General features: G+C 37.5%; 1 protein-coding gene and 3 long non-coding RNA genes across 4 annotated transcripts; all 4 read right to left on the reverse strand.

Annotated features, from left to right (window-relative positions):
* Positions 1 to 599: 599 nt before the first annotated feature.
* Positions 600 to 2,375, reverse strand: LOC139190919 (uncharacterized). The gene is made up of 4 exons (XM_070811409.1): positions 2,246 to 2,375; positions 2,029 to 2,159; positions 1,886 to 1,961; positions 600 to 1,802 (listed from the first exon to the last, which is right to left on the reverse strand). The coding sequence occupies exons 1-4, from the start codon at positions 2,373 to 2,375 to the stop codon at positions 658 to 660; spliced, it is 1,482 nt and encodes a 493-aa protein (XP_070667510.1). The 3' UTR covers positions 600 to 657.
* A 2,448-nt stretch (positions 2,376 to 4,823) lies between these two features.
* On the reverse strand, positions 4,824 to 7,208 carry LOC139190444 (uncharacterized). Its single transcript, XR_011574683.1, has 4 exons — positions 6,907 to 7,208; positions 6,593 to 6,730; positions 5,916 to 5,973; positions 4,824 to 5,019 (listed from the first exon to the last, which is right to left on the reverse strand). It is a non-coding gene; the product is annotated as an uncharacterized lncRNA (long non-coding RNA).
* A 4,064-nt stretch (positions 7,209 to 11,272) lies between these two features.
* On the reverse strand, positions 11,273 to 13,696 carry LOC139190443 (uncharacterized). Its single transcript, XR_011574682.1, has 4 exons — positions 13,395 to 13,696; positions 13,081 to 13,218; positions 12,404 to 12,461; positions 11,273 to 11,507 (listed from the first exon to the last, which is right to left on the reverse strand). It is a non-coding gene; the product is annotated as an uncharacterized lncRNA (long non-coding RNA).
* A 2,343-nt stretch (positions 13,697 to 16,039) lies between these two features.
* LOC114820464 (uncharacterized) lies at positions 16,040 to 17,260 on the reverse strand. The gene is made up of 3 exons (XR_003767845.2): positions 17,150 to 17,260; positions 16,893 to 17,014; positions 16,040 to 16,093 (listed from the first exon to the last, which is right to left on the reverse strand). It is a non-coding gene; the product is annotated as an uncharacterized lncRNA (long non-coding RNA).
* Positions 17,261 to 19,459: the final 2,199 nt, after the last annotated feature.

Consider the following 19,459-nt stretch of genomic DNA (forward strand, 5'->3'; position numbering starts at 1 on the left):
GATTGGAAGGGCTTTTCTCTCTCTTCTTTCTATTCGCCCAGCTCTCTCTCCTTTCTCTCCCGGAGCTCTTGCTCTCTTCCTCTGGTTGGGCAGCTTTGCCCAATCTCTTCTTCTTCTTCTTCTTCCACCAGCCACGCACACACACACGTGGCCTCCCTTCTTCTTTTTATTTTCTTTCCTTTCCATCCATGCCATCCATTTCAACACTTACATACAGAACACACCACAATGTTCATAACCGAGGGTAAAATAGTAAATTCAGGTCCTTGATAATAAAATAATACACATCTTCAGGACGGGCTGTCACAAACAAGGAAGAAAATATCGGTAATATCGGAAATATCGGTAGTCCGAAAACACGGAAATATCGGTAAAATATCGATATCGATAAAAATTACATGGAAACCACGGAAATTGTAAGAAAAACTTGGAAATTTTTATTGAAACTTTGTAGGATGTTTATTTAGTCAATTATCTATTAGTTTATCACAAAAAATTGGAAGGAAATGCATTGCATGATGGATTTAACATTATCAAGTTGATTATATAGCGATCTGACAAATATTGTGAGTGTAGAAAATATGAAGTAATTAATGAAAGAAGTCTAAACACACCATAATCATTTATATATAATGAATTAGTACAATATTTTACACTTTAGTACCACATAGAGTTCCTATGAGGTTCAAATTTTTCACTATCTTCATCATCTCTATGTGTAGAATGAGTGTATTGTGAAGAGTAGTTATCAAATGATAAATCCCCAAAATAGTTTTGCATGTAATTGTTAATATGCCACCCATATGGATCCGAGATTGGTTGAGGTTGTCCATAAGAAAAATCATTTGAAGATTGAGGCTGGGATTGTTTCCATGAGTCGCTCGATTCCATCCCAACAGGAATGGGATATGAAGGGTAGGGAAATGGTTGGTTATGAGTATAACCATAGTTACTACTTCCCAATCCAATAGAGTCTGAAGTTCTAGATAACGAGTCATCTTCTTGACTTGACAAAATCCCCTTGCCTCTTTCTCTGCGAGTATAGTCCTTCCCTATGGCACCAATTCCTGGTCCTGCCCGCCTACTGCCATGGTCATCATCCTGTGTTGCATGCGTGAAGTTTGCCTCACCAGTGAAGGGGCTCATATATCCGGGAGGTGGTGGTCCATAATAGTTTCCATATCCACCACAACTACCTCCAGCTCCACTATGTCCTTCATCATTCCCACCTCCGGTGGTAGGTGAGTCTCCTGACCTTGTACTAGAGCTATCATTAGTATCAGCACGATGTTGTGGTTGTGTAGGATTGGAAGAAGGTGGAATTCCAGTGTTTCTTGGTCTTGGGTGCAAAAGTTCTTCGAAAGAGTCAGAGCTGCTAGATCCCACCTCATCCTCTAATACTCTTTCTACATTTATCCCTTCATTACGTGCTTCTTCAGCAACTCTGGGAGCTGGGTTGCCTTCATCATCATCTAAATGAAGAGGTCTAATCCATTGAAAAAGTTGGTTACCCTCCGTATCATCATCTTCACCAACAATATCAAACACATCTAGTGGGTCACCACGGTCGACATGATCGATTTCTGCTTCCTTATCTCGAATTTGAAGCTTCATGTTGTAGTAGCAATAAACTAATTTTTCCAAGCTACTATGAGCCAACTTATTTCTTTGCTTTGTGTGTATGAGTGCAAATGTGCTCCAATTTCTTTCACAAGCAGATGAGGAAGCTGTTTGTGATAATACTTTTATTGCTAACTTTCTCACAGTTGGTGCATCGGTCCCATACATGATCCACCATTCAGCTACAATGAAAAATAATGTTGATAAGCCTAATAACTCCAACAAATTCTATTATAAACTTATAGTGAAATATGTTTATACTCACTAGGAGACATATTTGTTCGAGCAGCAACTGATGTTGGTTCTCCAAATGTTCTTCTTGCATCTTTAAACCATGTTAGCTGAATACAATAAATTGTGTTAGTTTAATCCAACAAAGTAATTATTATAATTTAAGTAATTGTGTACCTCATTTCCAAATTGGCCAACTGCTGGTGATGCAGGGTCTAATTTAGAGTATACATTATGTACAGCACGTATAAGGTTACCATCATCTCCAACACCGGGTCTGTATTGGTATCGGGGATTCAAATAATATGCTGTTCAAAGAAACACATACTCTAATAAGAGAAATAATACTTATGCAACTAAAGAAATGAATTGCAAATTATGACATAATTTATACCTGCTGCATGCAAATCGTGGTATAATGTTTTATACCATCGGTCTTCAATTATTTTTATGACCCACCTTGCACCATGTTTTCTTTCCAATTCAACCTTCACTAAACGCATCAACTCATATACTGCCCTCATAGTAGGATACACTTCTGTGTCAACGATCCGTAAAACTTTGTAAAGAGGTTCAAACACTTGACACACATGTTCTGTTTGAGTCCAAAAAGCATGATCAAGCACTATACTTTCCACCATACGACCTGTATTTGAGCGGCTGAAATTGTGGTTAGCCCAATCGTCACTAGTGAATAGTTGCTTCAACCCTGCTTTCTTCTTGAGTAGGCTGTTTAATGCAATATAGTTGGTGGCGAATCGAGTGGTAGCTGGACGAATAATTTCTCCTTTGCAAAATTCACGCATCTTTGCCAACAACCAACCGTGATTGTAAATATAATTTGTGATCGTTCTAGCTCTTTTGACCACAGTAGCAACATTCTCTCTCTTCCCCATTGCCTCAAACATGAGATCAATACAATGTGCTGCACATGATGTCCAAAACACATTATGATGCTTCATTAACTTTTTTCCAGCTTTGACAAATGCAGAACCTTTGTCGGTCACGACTTGGACAACATTATGCTCTCCCACCTCCATGATTACATCCCTCAATAATTTGTAAATATACTTGTAATTCTTTATATGGTCAAAAGCATCAACAGACTTCAAAAAAATTGTCTTTCCCTTGGAGTATACCATGAAGTTGATGATAGATAATTTGGTCGGGCCGGTCCATCCGTCACACATGATTGTGCAACCATTAGTTTCCCACTTTGACCTCAACTTGTTAACATACTCGCCAATGTCTTTATACTCCATATCCAAATATTTGTTTCTTATCTCATAGGGAGTGGGAGGTTGTACTCCAACACCGGCCTGTTGACATCCCACTACCATATTTTTGAAATGATGTGATGATGCCTTCGCAGCAGGGACATTTTCATAGATAAAGAACTTGCTAATTAGACGCCCCATTCCCTCCTTCACATTACCTCCCTTGAAATAACTCCAAACACTCTTTTGACGTGCGTTGGATGACTTATATAAACTTGGGGCTATTGGTGGTGTTGGTTGTGATTCTCTAAGACTGCCTCCCAGTCTCATTTGTGCACCACCACTTGTCCCGGAACCTTGTCCCCTATTAGGAATTTTATGAAGGTGTTCTCTTTCCCATGCTGACTATTTGGAGGCACGTAATGCTTGTTTCAAACTGCGTCGTTCTTCAGGTCCCATGTCATCATCACATTCGTCCTCATCGTCATCATCATCACTGTCAACCGCTTGGCCATAGACTTCTCCCCGTAGCCCAGCTCGAATATTTTCCATTCCCTGTGTTATCTTTTCCTTTTGCTGTTTTTTATTTTTTAATAATGTGCTGATGAATGCCTTCACTTCTGGGGGGACATTATCGCATCGTTGGACATTTTTTGATGGATCAAATCCACTAAGATGATACTTCAGTCGTGTCACTCCGCCACTCTTCATTACCCGACCACAATATTTGCAAATTGTGCCATGTTTGTTTCCGTTTATTGGGTCTCCATGTTCCCAAGCTGGATCACGTTTACTGGACATCTTAAACGTACCTATATTTATTTTTCATGAAAATTAGACAATTATTTTTTGATAAAATAAGAGAACCTAAATAATAAAGTTATTCTACAGAAGAATTAAATACAAAGTAAAGAAAATGATTGTAAAAATTTAAGTAATTATACAAATAATATGGAATAATAAAACCTAATATTAATGAATAATAATCCAATTTGATAATAATTCAATTTAATGAATAATAATCCAATTTGATAAAAAAAAATAATCCTAATATAAAACATGGTGATGAATAATAATCCAATTTGATAATAATCCAATTTAATGAATAATCCACCAATTTGATAAAAAAATAATCCTAATATAAAACATGGTGATGAATAATAATCCAATTTGATAATAATAATCCAATTTAATGAATAATCCACCAATTTGATAAAAAAAATAATACTAATATAAAACATGGTGATGAATAATAATCCAATTTGATAATAATCCAATTTAATGAATAATCCACCAATTTGATAAAAAAATAATCCTAATATAAAACATGGTGATGAATAATAATCCAATTTGATAATAATAATCCAATTTAATGAATAATCCACCAATTTGATAAAAAAAATAATCCTAATATAAAACATGGTGATGAATAATAATCCAATTTGATAATAATAATCCAATTTGATAATAATCCAATTTAATGAATAATCCACCAATTTGATAAAAAAATAATCCTAATATAAAACATGGTGATGAATAATAATCCAATTTAATGAATAATCCACCAATTTGATAAAAAAAATAATCCTAATATAAAACATGGTGATGAATAATAATCCAATTTGATAATAATAATCCAATTTGATAATAATCCAATTTAATGAATAATCCACCAATTTGATAAAAAAATAATCCTAATATAAAACATGGTCATGAATAATAATCCAATTTGATAATAATAATCCAATTTAATGAATAATGACACACCCCGTCCCGAAGGAGGGCGTGCTGGCCGTCACGTGAGAGTGACGTAACCATTTACACAGTTCGGAAGCTTTAAAAAAAATTCCAATTACTAAGATAACACACCCGAGGGTGAGTCCTACTTTTGTGAATTCTGTCAGAACACCGTTGGATTCCTCGTGGCCACCAAAGCTCTGCTAACTTGAACCTGGAGGGGCGCAAAACAAAATTGAGTGGGTCAGTAAAACAAAGTTTTTCGAAGACTTTTCATTTAAAACATTTATAACCCCTCACCGTAAAACCTGTATACTTTCCCAGAAAATAGCATATATATAACATATATATAAGCAAAAAGCTCAAATCTCAAACCTTTAACACTTTTCAGAAATATATATATATATATATATATAGATATATAACCATATGAAATCTCAAAGCTTGAATCCCAAATCTTTAACATTTTTCAAGAAAAACATGCCATGCCATAAATCAAAATATAAATCAGGTGAAATAAGGAATCAATCGGAGACCCTGCAGTTGGTCCTATACGATTAATTCAATAGCTCAATATCTCACTAAGCCGGAGTCACCACAGTGACCTATACGGCCCTACTCTGCACATCACTCGGAACTACGTAAGGTAGTCTATACGATGAAAGGTGTAAAATACGCTCTAGTGCTTCTCTCATCATATCATCAGCGCGCATATCTAAGGTCACCCACCAGTCGGAACCCCTCTAATGGTCTGTACGACTGGCATGTCGGAACCCTCACATGGTCTGTACGACATCCACCTACTTGGATCCAAGGCGAGCGTGCGGTGTGGTGAATAATATAAGCACTAACACCTAGGGTGCAGATTATGAGCTCAAACATCTCAACAACAACAATTCAATGAATAAACGAACTCACCTGACTTACCTGTGCCTCCACAGCACCATGCAACATGTATGCATCATATATCAATCATATAACTCATATGAAATTCACATTTTCCAAATAATTCTATGCATGGCATTTTCAAAACATAATTTCGCATAAAAGCATTTTTTCTGGGAAAAACAATAGTATATAGGTAATACGAAAACAAAACTGCCCACTCACCTGGAGTTCGCCCACAACTCCCTAGCACCGTACATCAAGGCGTCATGACGATTAGCGCCTAGAACAACAATCAAATCCAACCTCAGAAATTCTGCCGATAGAATACATAACTTATATAAGACACGTCACTACGTAGTTCGATCCGGATGATCTGCAATTCAGATTTCAAATCCGTAACTTCCAGAGGTCCACAATATACCTCTAGGACAACATCCTAAAATTTCATTACCATCCAACGGTCGGATCTTCGTCAATTTCCAAAACTAAGTGACGGTTAACATTCTATTTTATGAACTTACAACTTCAATTCCAGAAGATCCGTAAATCGGATTCCCAATCCGTAAGTTCCTATAATCCTCAAATATTACGTATTACAACGTATCAAAGTTTGATGACGATCCAACGGTCGGATCGTCAATTCACATTTTCATCTAACCACGAATCGTAACCAACTTAGGTTCAATTATTCAATTTACGTCCATCAATTATCAAAACAGAACCTAGAACCTTAATCACAAGCTAATAATGACATTGGCGGGCCATTGGCCACGCGCCGCCGCGCGGGCCGCCGCGGGTGGCGGTTGGCCGCCCCCGGCTCGCCGGAAAATTCAACTATTTCCAAAAATTACCAAAATTTGCAGATTTGAAGATCTCAATGAGTAGAACAACTTTCATACCTGAGACCAAGGCCAATTTGGCCTGGAAGTGCTTCAATTTCACCAAAACCGTGAAGAACCCTAGAATTTGGGTGTTTCCAATTCGACCTTCAAACTTGTTCCAACGCCTCAATTACCTCTTGGGCTTTGTTCTAGGTCCTAAAGGAATGCTAAAGGTGTTAGTAATTGAAAGAAAACATTTCAAAATTTGGAGAATTTAAACAAAAGGGTCGCGGCACCCGTAGGGGTGTTCTTCGCGAAATCACAACGAAATTCAATGATTCTTGGGGTGAAACGTAAAGAGGGAAGGCCTAGATGATGATTAGGAGTGGTACCTTGACTCAATTCGTCGGAAATTTGGACGAAATCCATCGAATTTGGGCGTGGGCACCGCCGGGTCGAAACGACCCACGGGTTCTCCCCAACCCATTTCCTCTTTTCCTCCGCTTCTCACCCTCTCTCCCTTCCTCCTTTCCCTGTTCCGATTGGTCAGTTTCTTCCCCTCTCTGCCTCTGATTCGCTCTCTCTCCTTCTTCTCCGATTGGGCAGTTTTTGCCCAATCTCTCTTCCTCTTTTCTGTTTTCTGGTTCTTCCCACGCACACACCCACACAAAACTTTCATTTTTCTCATCCCAGCCATCCATTTCAAAATCCTTTAATCTGGGCCATCCAAATTTTAATAAAATAATTTCTATATTTTACTAAAATTATAATTCCTTAAAATTCCAAATTTCAAACGTTAATAACTTCTTCGATATAACTCCAAATCACGAACCGTCTGCGCCCACGCGTCCGTAACGACGAGTACTACGAGGATATGTCAAGAAAACAAATCTTAGATGGCCCGACACAACGATTAACCTCGAATGATGTGCGTGCCTCAAAGGGCATTTTTGTAAAATCCTTTATTAAAACTTTAAAAATTCTTAAAATTAGGGACGGGCTGTCACAATCTACCCACCTTACAAAAATTTCGTCCTCGAAATTTACACAATCTTTACAATCCATCAATATCCATGAAACAGCCCGAAACACATCTCTCTCATTCGATTCTTTGATTTCTAAGTAGCTTCTTCCACTGAAAGATTCCTCCATAAACTTTCACCAAACTCATAGTCTTATTTCTCAGTACATCATCTTTCTAATACAAGATAGGCACTGGCTCCTCATCATACGTCAAATCCATATTGACTTCCAAAGGTTGAGAAGGTATCACTCGTGAAGGATATGAGGTTTAATGTCGAAGTATCGAAACATAAAACATATCATGCCCTTTCATCGGCTCTGGAGGCAACTCAGCCCGTACGTAACTTCACTGACTCGTTCAATGATCACAGATGGTCTGACGTATCTAGGACTTACTTGTTTTTCTTTTTTAAAACGAATCATACTTTTCCAAGGTGATAATTTCAAAATCATTCGATCACCTACATATACATCCGGTCAGTGGCATGTTTGTCTGCTAAGCTCTTCAGCCGATCCTGGCCCACTTCCAGGTTAGACTTAATTACTTGAATATTCCGAATAGTCTCATCCACTAACTCAGGGCCTTGAATACTATCCGTCCCCAATTCTAACAATTTCGAAACACAAGACATAGCTTTACACGGCCTTATGGCGTTACTCTAGGGAACAAACTGAAGGGACCAACATACCCAAGAAGTTTAACAGATCCCAAATCTCTTTTTCCATAAAACAAACAAATAAATGTTGCGCTTGTCTGGAAAGGTTGGTGTTCTCATACTGAAGTAACATACGTTGACGTCACCAGCCGATCAATTATTATTCAAATTCCAACCTAACTATTTTGTATACGAGGAAGCTTGTCCACGAAATCCATAGTAATATTCTCCCATTTCCACCGTGGAATGGGAAATGACTACATTATTCCAAAAGACTTATTTCTTTCTGCTTTAACCTGATGACTGATGATACGCCTACTAACATACTTCGCCATTCCTCTTTTCATACCCGTCAATAGTACATGAACGAATGGTATGATAAATCTTAGTACTTTTGGGATGCATTGTAGAAGTGGAATAATGTACATCGTCAAAATTGCTTTCTTTAATTCCACACCATTAGGCATAAACACTTTGTTCTTTTGCATAGGCTTGCCATCTGATTCTCTAACTCTAAGGTCCTTCTTTTTCCCGTTATTCCTTGCTTTAAATAAATTCTTGAATTTCTTCGTCAAACGCTCGAGTATCGAGTACGATCTACCAAATGGGTCCAACTTAGAAATTAGCAAGTAAGGCTTCTTCTCGATTTTTGATACTCAACTTTACTCCAGTAGATTTCAAATCCACAAGAAGATGAACATAGCAAGCGTACCAAGCATTAATTCTCACTGGGGTCTTCCTACTAAATGCATCAGCCACAACATTAGCTTGACCACCCTCGTCACACAATCATAATCACTAAGCAACTCATTCCACCTTTGTTGCCTAAGATTAAGATACCTCTGAATAAACAGATATTGGGTACTCTTTTGATTTGTAACAATCATGCACTTTTCTTCCCATAAAGACAATGTCTCCAAATTCTCAAAGCAAAGATGATAGCTGCTAATTCCAAATTATAATTAGGGTAATTCATCTTATGAGATCCCAATGGCCCTGAAGCATAGGCAATCATCCTACCATGTTGCATCAACACGCATCCAAGTACATTCAAAGAAGTATTATTATAGACCACATAATTACCACTATCGTCTGGGAGTGTGAAAACAGATGCATGAGTGAGGGAATACTTTACTTGCTGAAGCTCTACTCACAATTTTTTTTTTTATCCCACTCAAACTTAACCTCTTTTCTCATCAATCTCGCCAAGGGCGAAGCAATAATTAAAATCTTGGACGAACTATCGATAATATCCTGCTAATCCGAGAAAACTCTGAACCTCAGTCACAGTTCGCAATTGTTCCAAATTCTCAATCGTTGCTACTCTTTTAAGAATCCATTTGAATACCTTAAGTAGATATAATTAATTTATCCAACATTAGCATTTGCTAAACTTAGCATACATCAACGTTCCCTCAATCTTTGCAACACCAACTTTAAATATCTAGCATGCACTGCTCTAATCTTATCAATCTCGTCAATGGCAAACAATAACAACCCGGTCCAGATATCACTGGAATACTTCCTTCAGCAAACTCATAAAAGTAGCAGGTGCATTCGTCACTCCGTATGGCCTCCCAACTTGAAATGACCATAACGAGTCCTGGATTCAGTCTTATGAACATCCCCACTGTTAATCTTCAACTAATATCATTCAGACCTCAAGTCAATCTCAGAAAGTACCCAGGCGCCTCAGAGCTGATCAAATAATCATCAATACACAACAATGGATAACAGCTCTCAATCGTTACCCGATTCAATTACATAATATCAATGCCTAGCCTTAATGTCCATTTTCTTCCTCACAAATAACCCGGAGCTTTTCCAATGTGATATAATAAGTTGAATGGAACTTTTAACTCAACCTGAACCAATCTCTAACATAGGATTTGTACCTAAAAACAATTCAATAATAAAACCCACATCTCTGCCTGGCGGCAATCTAGGTAAGGCATCTGGGAATACACCAAGAAAATGTCTAACCATCTTTACATCTTCCATACTATTAGGATCAACATCATTTAGCACCATATGAACTCAATATCTTGGCAGCCTTTTGATAACAATCTTCTTTGCTCTCTCAACAGGAATAATGGCATAACTCACTCCACTTTACTTACCCCCAAAAGTAACCTCTGGTCATCCAGGTCAACAAAAATTAACTGATTCCCCATAGCAATCTAGCTTGACACAATTATACATTTCCTCTACCAGAGTCATCTTGTCTCAGAAATCTGGGATCACTAGTAAATCTATCACTTCGCCTCTGACCAGTGGCAGTAAAACTTAAGCTGGGAAAATTAGCTCTAATTTCACTTCCTTTGAAGCTCTGAGTCCTCCGAGGTCTTTGATATGACGAATCTTTAACTTTATCGTCTTATTCTGATTCTCATTCCTTTCTTATTCCTCTTTACTCTCGCTGATCATATTCTCAAAGTCTTCAAAGCCCAACAGCATCCCGTAAACTCTTGGTAAAAAGTACAATGGATAGTGATCGCCAAAGAACGCAACTTCTTCTTATCATCCAGCCAAAAACGACATAACACCTCGACCGAATTAACAACATCATCAGAATGGAAATAAGGCAAGTCTGTAAGCTTTCTATAATATTCATCCGTCGTCATTTTCCTCGTCTCACATTTGCAATTTCTTGTTTACTACCATCACAATATGCCGGGGGAATGAACTTTTCTTAAACAATTCTTTAAACAACTTCCAAACAGTTGTCCTTCCGATATTGTCGGATAACATTCCTATCTCCATCAAAATGCAGATTCATCACTCAAAAACTAGGTAATCATCTCGACCTACCTATCGGGAGGAAAATTCCCTTAACCTTGCATAATCTGAAACGCCTTTTCCCAATTGATTAAGCCATCAATCTGCTCCCTTAGGTCCTTCATATCCCTAAGGGATTCAAATTTAACTTATAACCAGTCTCAAAAGGTCCCTTTAGATAATAGACTGAATCACAATGGCAATAGTTTCCCCCCAAACTACTATATCAGGGAAATTAGGCTCATCCGAACTACGTGGCTCGCTACGAGGTGGTATAGTTCTGACAGAAGACACTAGGAAATTATCAAGATGTCCAGAATTGCAACCTAGGCTCTGATACCAACTGACACACCCCGTCCCGAAGGAGGGCGTGCTGGCCGTCACGTGAGAGTGACGTAACCATTTACACAGTTCGGAAGCTTTAAAAAAAATTCCAATTACTAAGATAACACACCCGAGGGTGAGTCCTACTTTTGTGAATTCTGTCAGAACACCGTTGGATTCCTCGTGGCCACCAAAGCTCTGCTAACTTGAACCTGGAGGGGCGCAAAACAAAATTGAGTGGGTCAGTAAAACAAAGTTTTTCGAAGACTTTTCATTTAAAACATTTATAACCCCTCACCGTAAAACCTGTATACTTTCCCAGAAAATAGCATATATATAACATATATATAAGCAAAAAGCTCAAATCTCAAACCTTTAACACTTTTCAGAAATATATATATATATATATATATAGATATATAACCATATGAAATCTCAAAGCTTGAATCCCAAATCTTTAACATTTTTCAAGAAAAACATGCCATGCCATAAATCAAAATATAAATCAGGTGAAATAAGGAATCAATCGGAGACCCTGCAGTTGGTCCTATACGATTAATTCAATAGCTCAATATCTCACTAAGCCGGAGTCACCACAGTGACCTATACGGCCCTACTCTGCACATCACTCGGAACTACGTAAGGTAGTCTATACGATGAAAGGTGTAAAATACGCTCTAGTGCTTCTCTCATCATATCATCAGCGCGCATATCTAAGGTCACCCACCAGTCGGAACCCCTCTAATGGTCTGTACGACTGGCATGTCGGAACCCTCACATGGTCTGTACGACATCCACCTACTTGGATCCAAGGCGAGCGTGCGGTGTGGTGAATAATATAAGCACTAACACCTAGGGTGCAGATTATGAGCTCAAACATCTCAACAACAACAATTCAATGAATAAACGAACTCACCTGACTTACCTGTGCCTCCACAGCACCATGCAACATGTATGCATCATATATCAATCATATAACTCATATGAAATTCACATTTTCCAAATAATTCTATGCATGGCATTTTCAAAACATAATTTCGCATAAAAGCATTTTTTCTGGGAAAAACAATAGTATATAGGTAATACGAAAACAAAACTGCCCACTCACCTGGAGTTCGCCCACAACTCCCTAGCACCGTACATCAAGGCGTCATGACGATTAGCGCCTAGAACAACAATCAAATCCAACCTCAGAAATTCTGCCGATAGAATACATAACTTATATAAGACACGTCACTACGTAGTTCGATCCGGATGATCTGCAATTCAGATTTCAAATCCGTAACTTCCAGAGGTCCACAATATACCTCTAGGACAACATCCTAAAATTTCATTACCATCCAACGGTCGGATCTTCGTCAATTTCCAAAACTAAGTGACGGTTAACATTCTATTTTATGAACTTACAACTTCAATTCCAGAAGATCCGTAAATCGGATTCCCAATCCGTAAGTTCCTATAATCCTCAAATATTACGTATTACAACGTATCAAAGTTTGATGACGATCCAACGGTCGGATCGTCAATTCACATTTTCATCTAACCACGAATCGTAACCAACTTAGGTTCAATTATTCAATTTACGTCCATCAATTATCAAAACAGAACCTAGAACCTTAATCACAAGCTAATAATGACATTGGCGGGCCATTGGCCACGCGCCGCCGCGCGGGCCGCCGCGGGTGGCGGTTGGCCGCCCCCGGCTCGCCGGAAAATTCAACTATTTCCAAAAATTACCAAAATTTGCAGATTTGAAGATCTCAATGAGTAGAACAACTTTCATACCTGAGACCAAGGCCAATTTGGCCTGGAAGTGCTTCAATTTCACCAAAACCGTGAAGAACCCTAGAATTTGGGTGTTTCCAATTCGACCTTCAAACTTGTTCCAACGCCTCAATTACCTCTTGGGCTTTGTTCTAGGTCCTAAAGGAATGCTAAAGGTGTTAGTAATTGAAAGAAAACATTTCAAAATTTGGAGAATTTAAACAAAAGGGTCGCGGCACCCGTAGGGGTGTTCTTCGCGAAATCACAACGAAATTCAATGATTCTTGGGGTGAAACGTAAAGAGGGAAGGCCTAGATGATGATTAGGAGTGGTACCTTGACTCAATTCGTCGGAAATTTGGACGAAATCCATCGAATTTGGGCGTGGGCACCGCCGGGTCGAAACGACCCACGGGTTCTCCCCAACCCATTTCCTCTTTTCCTCCGCTTCTCACCCTCTCTCCCTTCCTCCTTTCCCTGTTCCGATTGGTCAGTTTCTTCCCCTCTCTGCCTCTGATTCGCTCTCTCTCCTTCTTCTCCGATTGGGCAGTTTTTGCCCAATCTCTCTTCCTCTTTTCTGTTTTCTGGTTCTTCCCACGCACACACCCACACAAAACTTTCATTTTTCTCATCCCAGCCATCCATTTCAAAATCCTTTAATCTGGGCCATCCAAATTTTAATAAAATAATTTCTATATTTTACTAAAATTATAATTCCTTAAAATTCCAAATTTCAAACGTTAATAACTTCTTCGATATAACTCCAAATCACGAACCGTCTGCGCCCACGCGTCCGTAACGACGAGTACTACGAGGATATGTCAAGAAAACAAATCTTAGATGGCCCGACACAACGATTAACCTCGAATGATGTGCGTGCCTCAAAGGGCATTTTTGTAAAATCCTTTATTAAAACTTTAAAAATTCTTAAAATTAGGGACGGGCTGTCACAAATAATCCACCAATTTGATAAAAAAAAAATCCTAATATAAAACATGGTGATGAATAATAATCCAATTTGATAATAATAATCCAATTTGATAATAATCCAATTTAATGAATAATCCACCAATTTGATAAAAAAATAATCCTAATATAAAACATGGTGATGAATAATAATCCAATTTGATAATAATAATCCAATTTAATGAATAATCCACCAATTTGATAAAAAAAATAATCCTAATATAAAACATGGTGATGAATAATAATCCAATTTGATAATAATCCAATTTAATGAATAATCCACCAATTTGATAAAAAAATAATCCTAATATAAAACATGGTGATGAATAATAATCCAATTTAATGAATAATCCACCAATTTGATAAAAAAAAATCCTAATATAAAACATGGTGATGAATAATAATCCAATTTGATAATAATAATCCAATTTGATAATAATCCAATTTAATGAATAATCCACCAATTTGATAAAAAAATAATCCTAATATAAAACATGGTCATGAATAATAATCCAATTTGATAATAATAATCCAATTTAATGAATAATCCACCAATTTGAAAAAAAAAAAATCCTAATATAAAACATGGTGATGAATAATAATCCAATTTGATAATAATCCAATTTAATGAATAATCCACCAATTTGATAAAAAAATAATCCTAATATAAAACATGGTCATGAATAATAATCCAATTTGATAATAATAATCCAATTTAATGAATAATCCACCAATTTGATAAAAAAAAAATCCTAATATAAAACATGGTGATGAATAATAATCCAATTTGATAATAATAATCCAATTTAATGAATAATAATCCAATTTGATAATAATCCAATTTAATGAATAATCCACCAATTTGATAAAAAAATAATCCTAATATAAAACATGGTGATGAATAATAATCCAATTTGATAATAATAATCCAATTTAATGAATAATCCACCAATTTGATAAAAAAAATAATCCTAATATTGACACACCCCGTCCCGGAGGAGGGCATGCTGGCCGTCACGTGAGATTGACGTAACCATTTACACAGTTCGGAAGCTTAAAGATACAATTACTAAGATGAAACACCCGAGGGTGAGTCCTACTTTTGTGAATTCTGTCAGAACACCGTTGGATTCCCCGTGGCCACCAAAGCTCTGCAATCTAGAACTTGGAGGGGCGCAAAACAAAATTGAGTGGGTCAGTAAAACAAAGTCTTTCGAAAACCTTTTATTTAAAACATTTCTAACCCCTCACCGTAAAAACCTGTATACTTTCCCAGAAAATAGTATATATACATATATATATACGCAACATCAAACTCAACTCAATTTCATCAACATAATATCTCAATAATGACATGCCATGCCCAAAATATAATCAGAATGCATCAATATCAATCAGGTGAAATAATATATCAACCGGAGACCCTACAATGGTCCTGTACGGCTGGTTCTAAAGCTCAACATCCCACTCAGCCGGAGTCACCACAGTGACCTATATGGCCCTGCCGGAGTCACCAACTATGACCTGTACGGCACAACACTGCACATCACTCGGAACTACGTATAGTAGTCTGTACGATGATAGGTGTAATAATACGCTCTAGTGCTTCTCTCATCAATCATCAGCGCGCATAACTAAGGTCACCCACTAGTCGGAATCACATCTAGTGATCTGTACAACTAGCATGTCGGAACCCTCACATGGTCTGTACGACATCCACCTACTTGGATCCAAGGTGAGCGTGCGGTGTGGTGAATAACAATATAAGCACTAACACCTAGGTGCACCTTAAGAGCTTTCGATGCAATTAATATAAAATAACTCAGCCGAATAATAATAAAACTCACCTGTGCATCCATCGCGTCAATTCATATATATAAGCATCAAGTATCAATCTAGGTATCTCAACAATTGCATGCATGGCAAATTAATTCATAACTTTCATATAAACGCATTTTCTGGGAAAAATAGTTGTATATAGGTAATATGAAAACAAAACTGCCCACTCACCTAGAGTTCGCCCTACAACTCCCTAGCACAATACGCCAAGGCGTCATGACGATCGGCGCCTAAAACAATAATCAAATCCAACCTCAGAATTCATATCGATAGAATATATAACTTATATAAAATACGTCACTACATAGTTCGATCCGGAAGATCTGCAACTCAGATTTCAAATCCGTAACTTCCAGAGGTCCACAATATACCTTTAGGACAACCTCCTAAAATTTCATCACCATCCAACGGTCGGATCTCCGTCAATTTCCAAAACTAAGTGACGGTTAACATTTTATTTTATGAACTTACAATTCCAATTCCGGAAGATCCGTAACTCGGATTCCCAATCCGTAAGTTCCTATAATCCTCAAATATTACGTATTACAACGTATCAAAGTTTGGTGACAATCCAACGGTCGGATCGTCAATTCACATTTTCACCTATATGCAAAATAACCATAAAACGTTATTTAAAGCACCTAACCAACAATTCGTAATAACTTTCTCATACGGTGCTCAATTTGGGTATATAAATATACCACAGTGATCTACTCGACGTTACGGACGTCGACATATTTTTAGAAAAAATTTTGGAGCCAGCACGCGCCCCCACGCGCCAGGACAAGCACGGGGACACGCGCCCCCACGCGCCAGGACAAGCACGGGGACACGCGCCCCCACGCGCATCATCCCCAACCTTGGTTCGCCGGATTGGTTTTTCCGGCGGCCATTTTCCGGCGAGTTTTAAAACTCTTCGTTCTCCTTCGTTTTTCACCCATTTTCTTCGTATTTTATATCAAATTGAAGCCCCAAACATGAAGAATCACGACAGACTAGTTTAAGGCTCTAAAAATCAAGAAATCTCACCGGAAAATTCCCAAGAATTTCGGCCAAAATGGAACCACGTGATCCCGACGTCCAAATCCTTCAAACGAAGCACTCCGAGCCTCCTTAGGACTTCACTAAGCTCACTACAAGCTTAGAATTCCCTGAAACACGACATTTTACGTGTGCATGAACAGTAACTCAAAAATGGAGGTTCGGGTTCCACATGATTTCGAGGGTTTCACTTCCTAAAACTAGCACCAATGAACTCAGAACGTCGAAAGGATGAAGATGCATACCTTGGTTGCCTCGATCCGTCGAGTTTTTGGAGGATTTGGGTGTGTGCCGTACGTTTTGGGTGTGTGTGTGTGAGAGATCGTGAGGGAGAGAGACAGAGAAGACACGGGGAAAGAGAAGGAGAGAGAGGTCATTTTTGTGGTCCAAACTAATCCACACCATCCATTTTCATCCTAACCATACATAACAAAAATCAAACTTTCAATATTATCCACCTTACTAATATATTTCTTTTACCCTTGCATAATATTTGAACCAATAAAATCTCACACACACGTACCTTAGAACGTCAAGGGCATTTCCGCCATTTCACATTCCCGTCAAAAGTACTTCCGGGACGGGCTGTGACAAATATAAAACATAGTGATGAATAATAATCCAATTTGATAATAATAATCCAATTTAATGAATAATCCACCAATTTGATAAAAAAATAATCCTAATATAAAACATGGTGATGAATAATAATCCAATTTAATGAATAATCCACCAATTTGATAATGGTGATGAATAATAATCCAATTTGATAATGAAAATGGTAAGGGAAATAAAATAATAAATAATATTAAACATATTAAAATTATCCTAGGGAATAATTATACAACATTACTTAATTACTTACAAAAATTAACATGTAATGGTTAACATTACTTAATTACTTACAAAAATTAACATGCAAGTATTAATTACTTAAAAAGATTAACATACGAGTCCACACAAATTTATTTGTTGTTGTATAAATTATAATAATATAAATTTAAGTTTGTAAACTTACCTTAAATATGGAACCCTTTGTGTTCAAGCTTTGGAATGGATCTGGAATGACTTTGAAAATGGTAAGGGAAATAAAATAATAAATAACATTAAACATATTAAAATTATCCTAGGGAATAATTATACAACATTACTTAATTACTTAAAAAAATTAACATGTAATTGTTAACATTACTTAATTACTTACAAAAATTAACATGCAAGTATTAATTACTTAAAAAAATTAACATACGAGTCCACACAAATTTATTTGTTGTTGTATAAATTACAATAATATAAATTTAAGTTTGTAAACTTACCTTAAATATGGAACCCTTTGTGTTCAAGCTTTGGAATGGATCTGTAATGGTTTTGAAAATGGCATGGGAAGAAGAAGAAACGAAAATTCTGTGAATGCCTCTGATACTCCACCACACATACATTGAAAGAATGTAAGTATATAACAGACATTGACACTGTTTTGCATGTGAAAGAATCTTACTGACTGACTGTCACACGATTTCATTATGAAAGCAGTATTATTTGTTGTCCATGCTCTGAAATTGCAAAAAGTTATTTGGATCATTGGATCAGAGAGCTAGAGATAGGTTTTGAATTATTTGGTTTTGAATTATTTGGAGCATTGGATGCTTTTTTTTTCTTACACGCCACCATACAGACAGTAAAAAACAGTGAAGAACTCACACTCCACCACACACACACTTCGAGACCCCCCACACCACACCACACACGCACACCACACACGGAGCTCAGTCTCTCTCTCGATCATTCCTTTCCTTCCTTTCTCGAATCGTCTCAATCTCTCTCTTCTCTCTCTGACCCTTCGTTCTCAGTCTTCTCCCTCCCTTCCCCCTTCTCCAGTTCTTCCACACACACACAGAGACATCATCTCTCGATCCTCCTCGTCCGTGTCTCCCTCTGCTCCTCCCATCTCACCCACCCTAAACCCAGTCGTCGACACCACTCGATAACCGCCTTCTAAACCACCTTGTTCCATGGAGATCGACCGGAAATCATCGTAGTCCCAGCCGTCGACACCACTGAGGAGCACGACGTTGTCCCAGCCGTTTTGGATTCGTGAGGAAGACGATGTTCCCAGGCTCCTACTTCTCTTCTTCTCGGCTTTTAATTTAAATTTTTGTACAGATTTCAATTTTTCTGCATGTTGCACCATTTTTGTACTGAAATCGATTTTAGGGATTTAGGAATTAGGGATTCTATTTTTGTACAGATTGCGATTTTTCTGCATGTTGCTTGATTTTTGTACTGAAATCGATTTTAGGGATTTAGGAATTAGGGATTCAGTTCATTTGCTTTGAATTCGAATTTGGGGATTTAGGGATTCGGTTAATTTGCTCCGGCGTTCTTCTCGGCTTGTAAATTACAATTTTTGTACAGATTGCGATTTTTCTGCATGTTGATTTTTGTACTGAAATCAATTTTAGGGATTCCTGTATTGTAGATTCAGTTCATTTGCTTTGAATTAGAATTTGGGGATTTAGGGGTTCGGATTATTTGCTCCGGCTTTGTTCTCCGAT

This window comes from Malus domestica, chromosome 13 (assembly GCF_042453785.1).
Source record: "Malus domestica chromosome 13, GDT2T_hap1".
Taxonomy (NCBI): Eukaryota; Viridiplantae; Streptophyta; class Magnoliopsida; order Rosales; family Rosaceae; genus Malus; species Malus domestica.

Excerpts from the sequence above, each read along its gene's own strand:
- LOC139190919 (XM_070811409.1), bottom strand. The coding sequence starts at position 2,375 with ATGAGGGCAGTATATGAGTTGATGCGTTTAGTGAAGGTTGAATTGGAA. Across the intron at positions 2,160-2,245 it reads CCACGATTTGCATGCAGCAG|CATATTATTTGAATCCCCGA; the intron begins GTATAAATTATG and ends TTCTTTGAACAG. Across the intron at positions 1,962-2,028 it reads TTGGCCAATTTGGAAATGAG|CTAACATGGTTTAAAGATGC; the intron begins GTACACAATTAC and ends TATTGTATTCAG.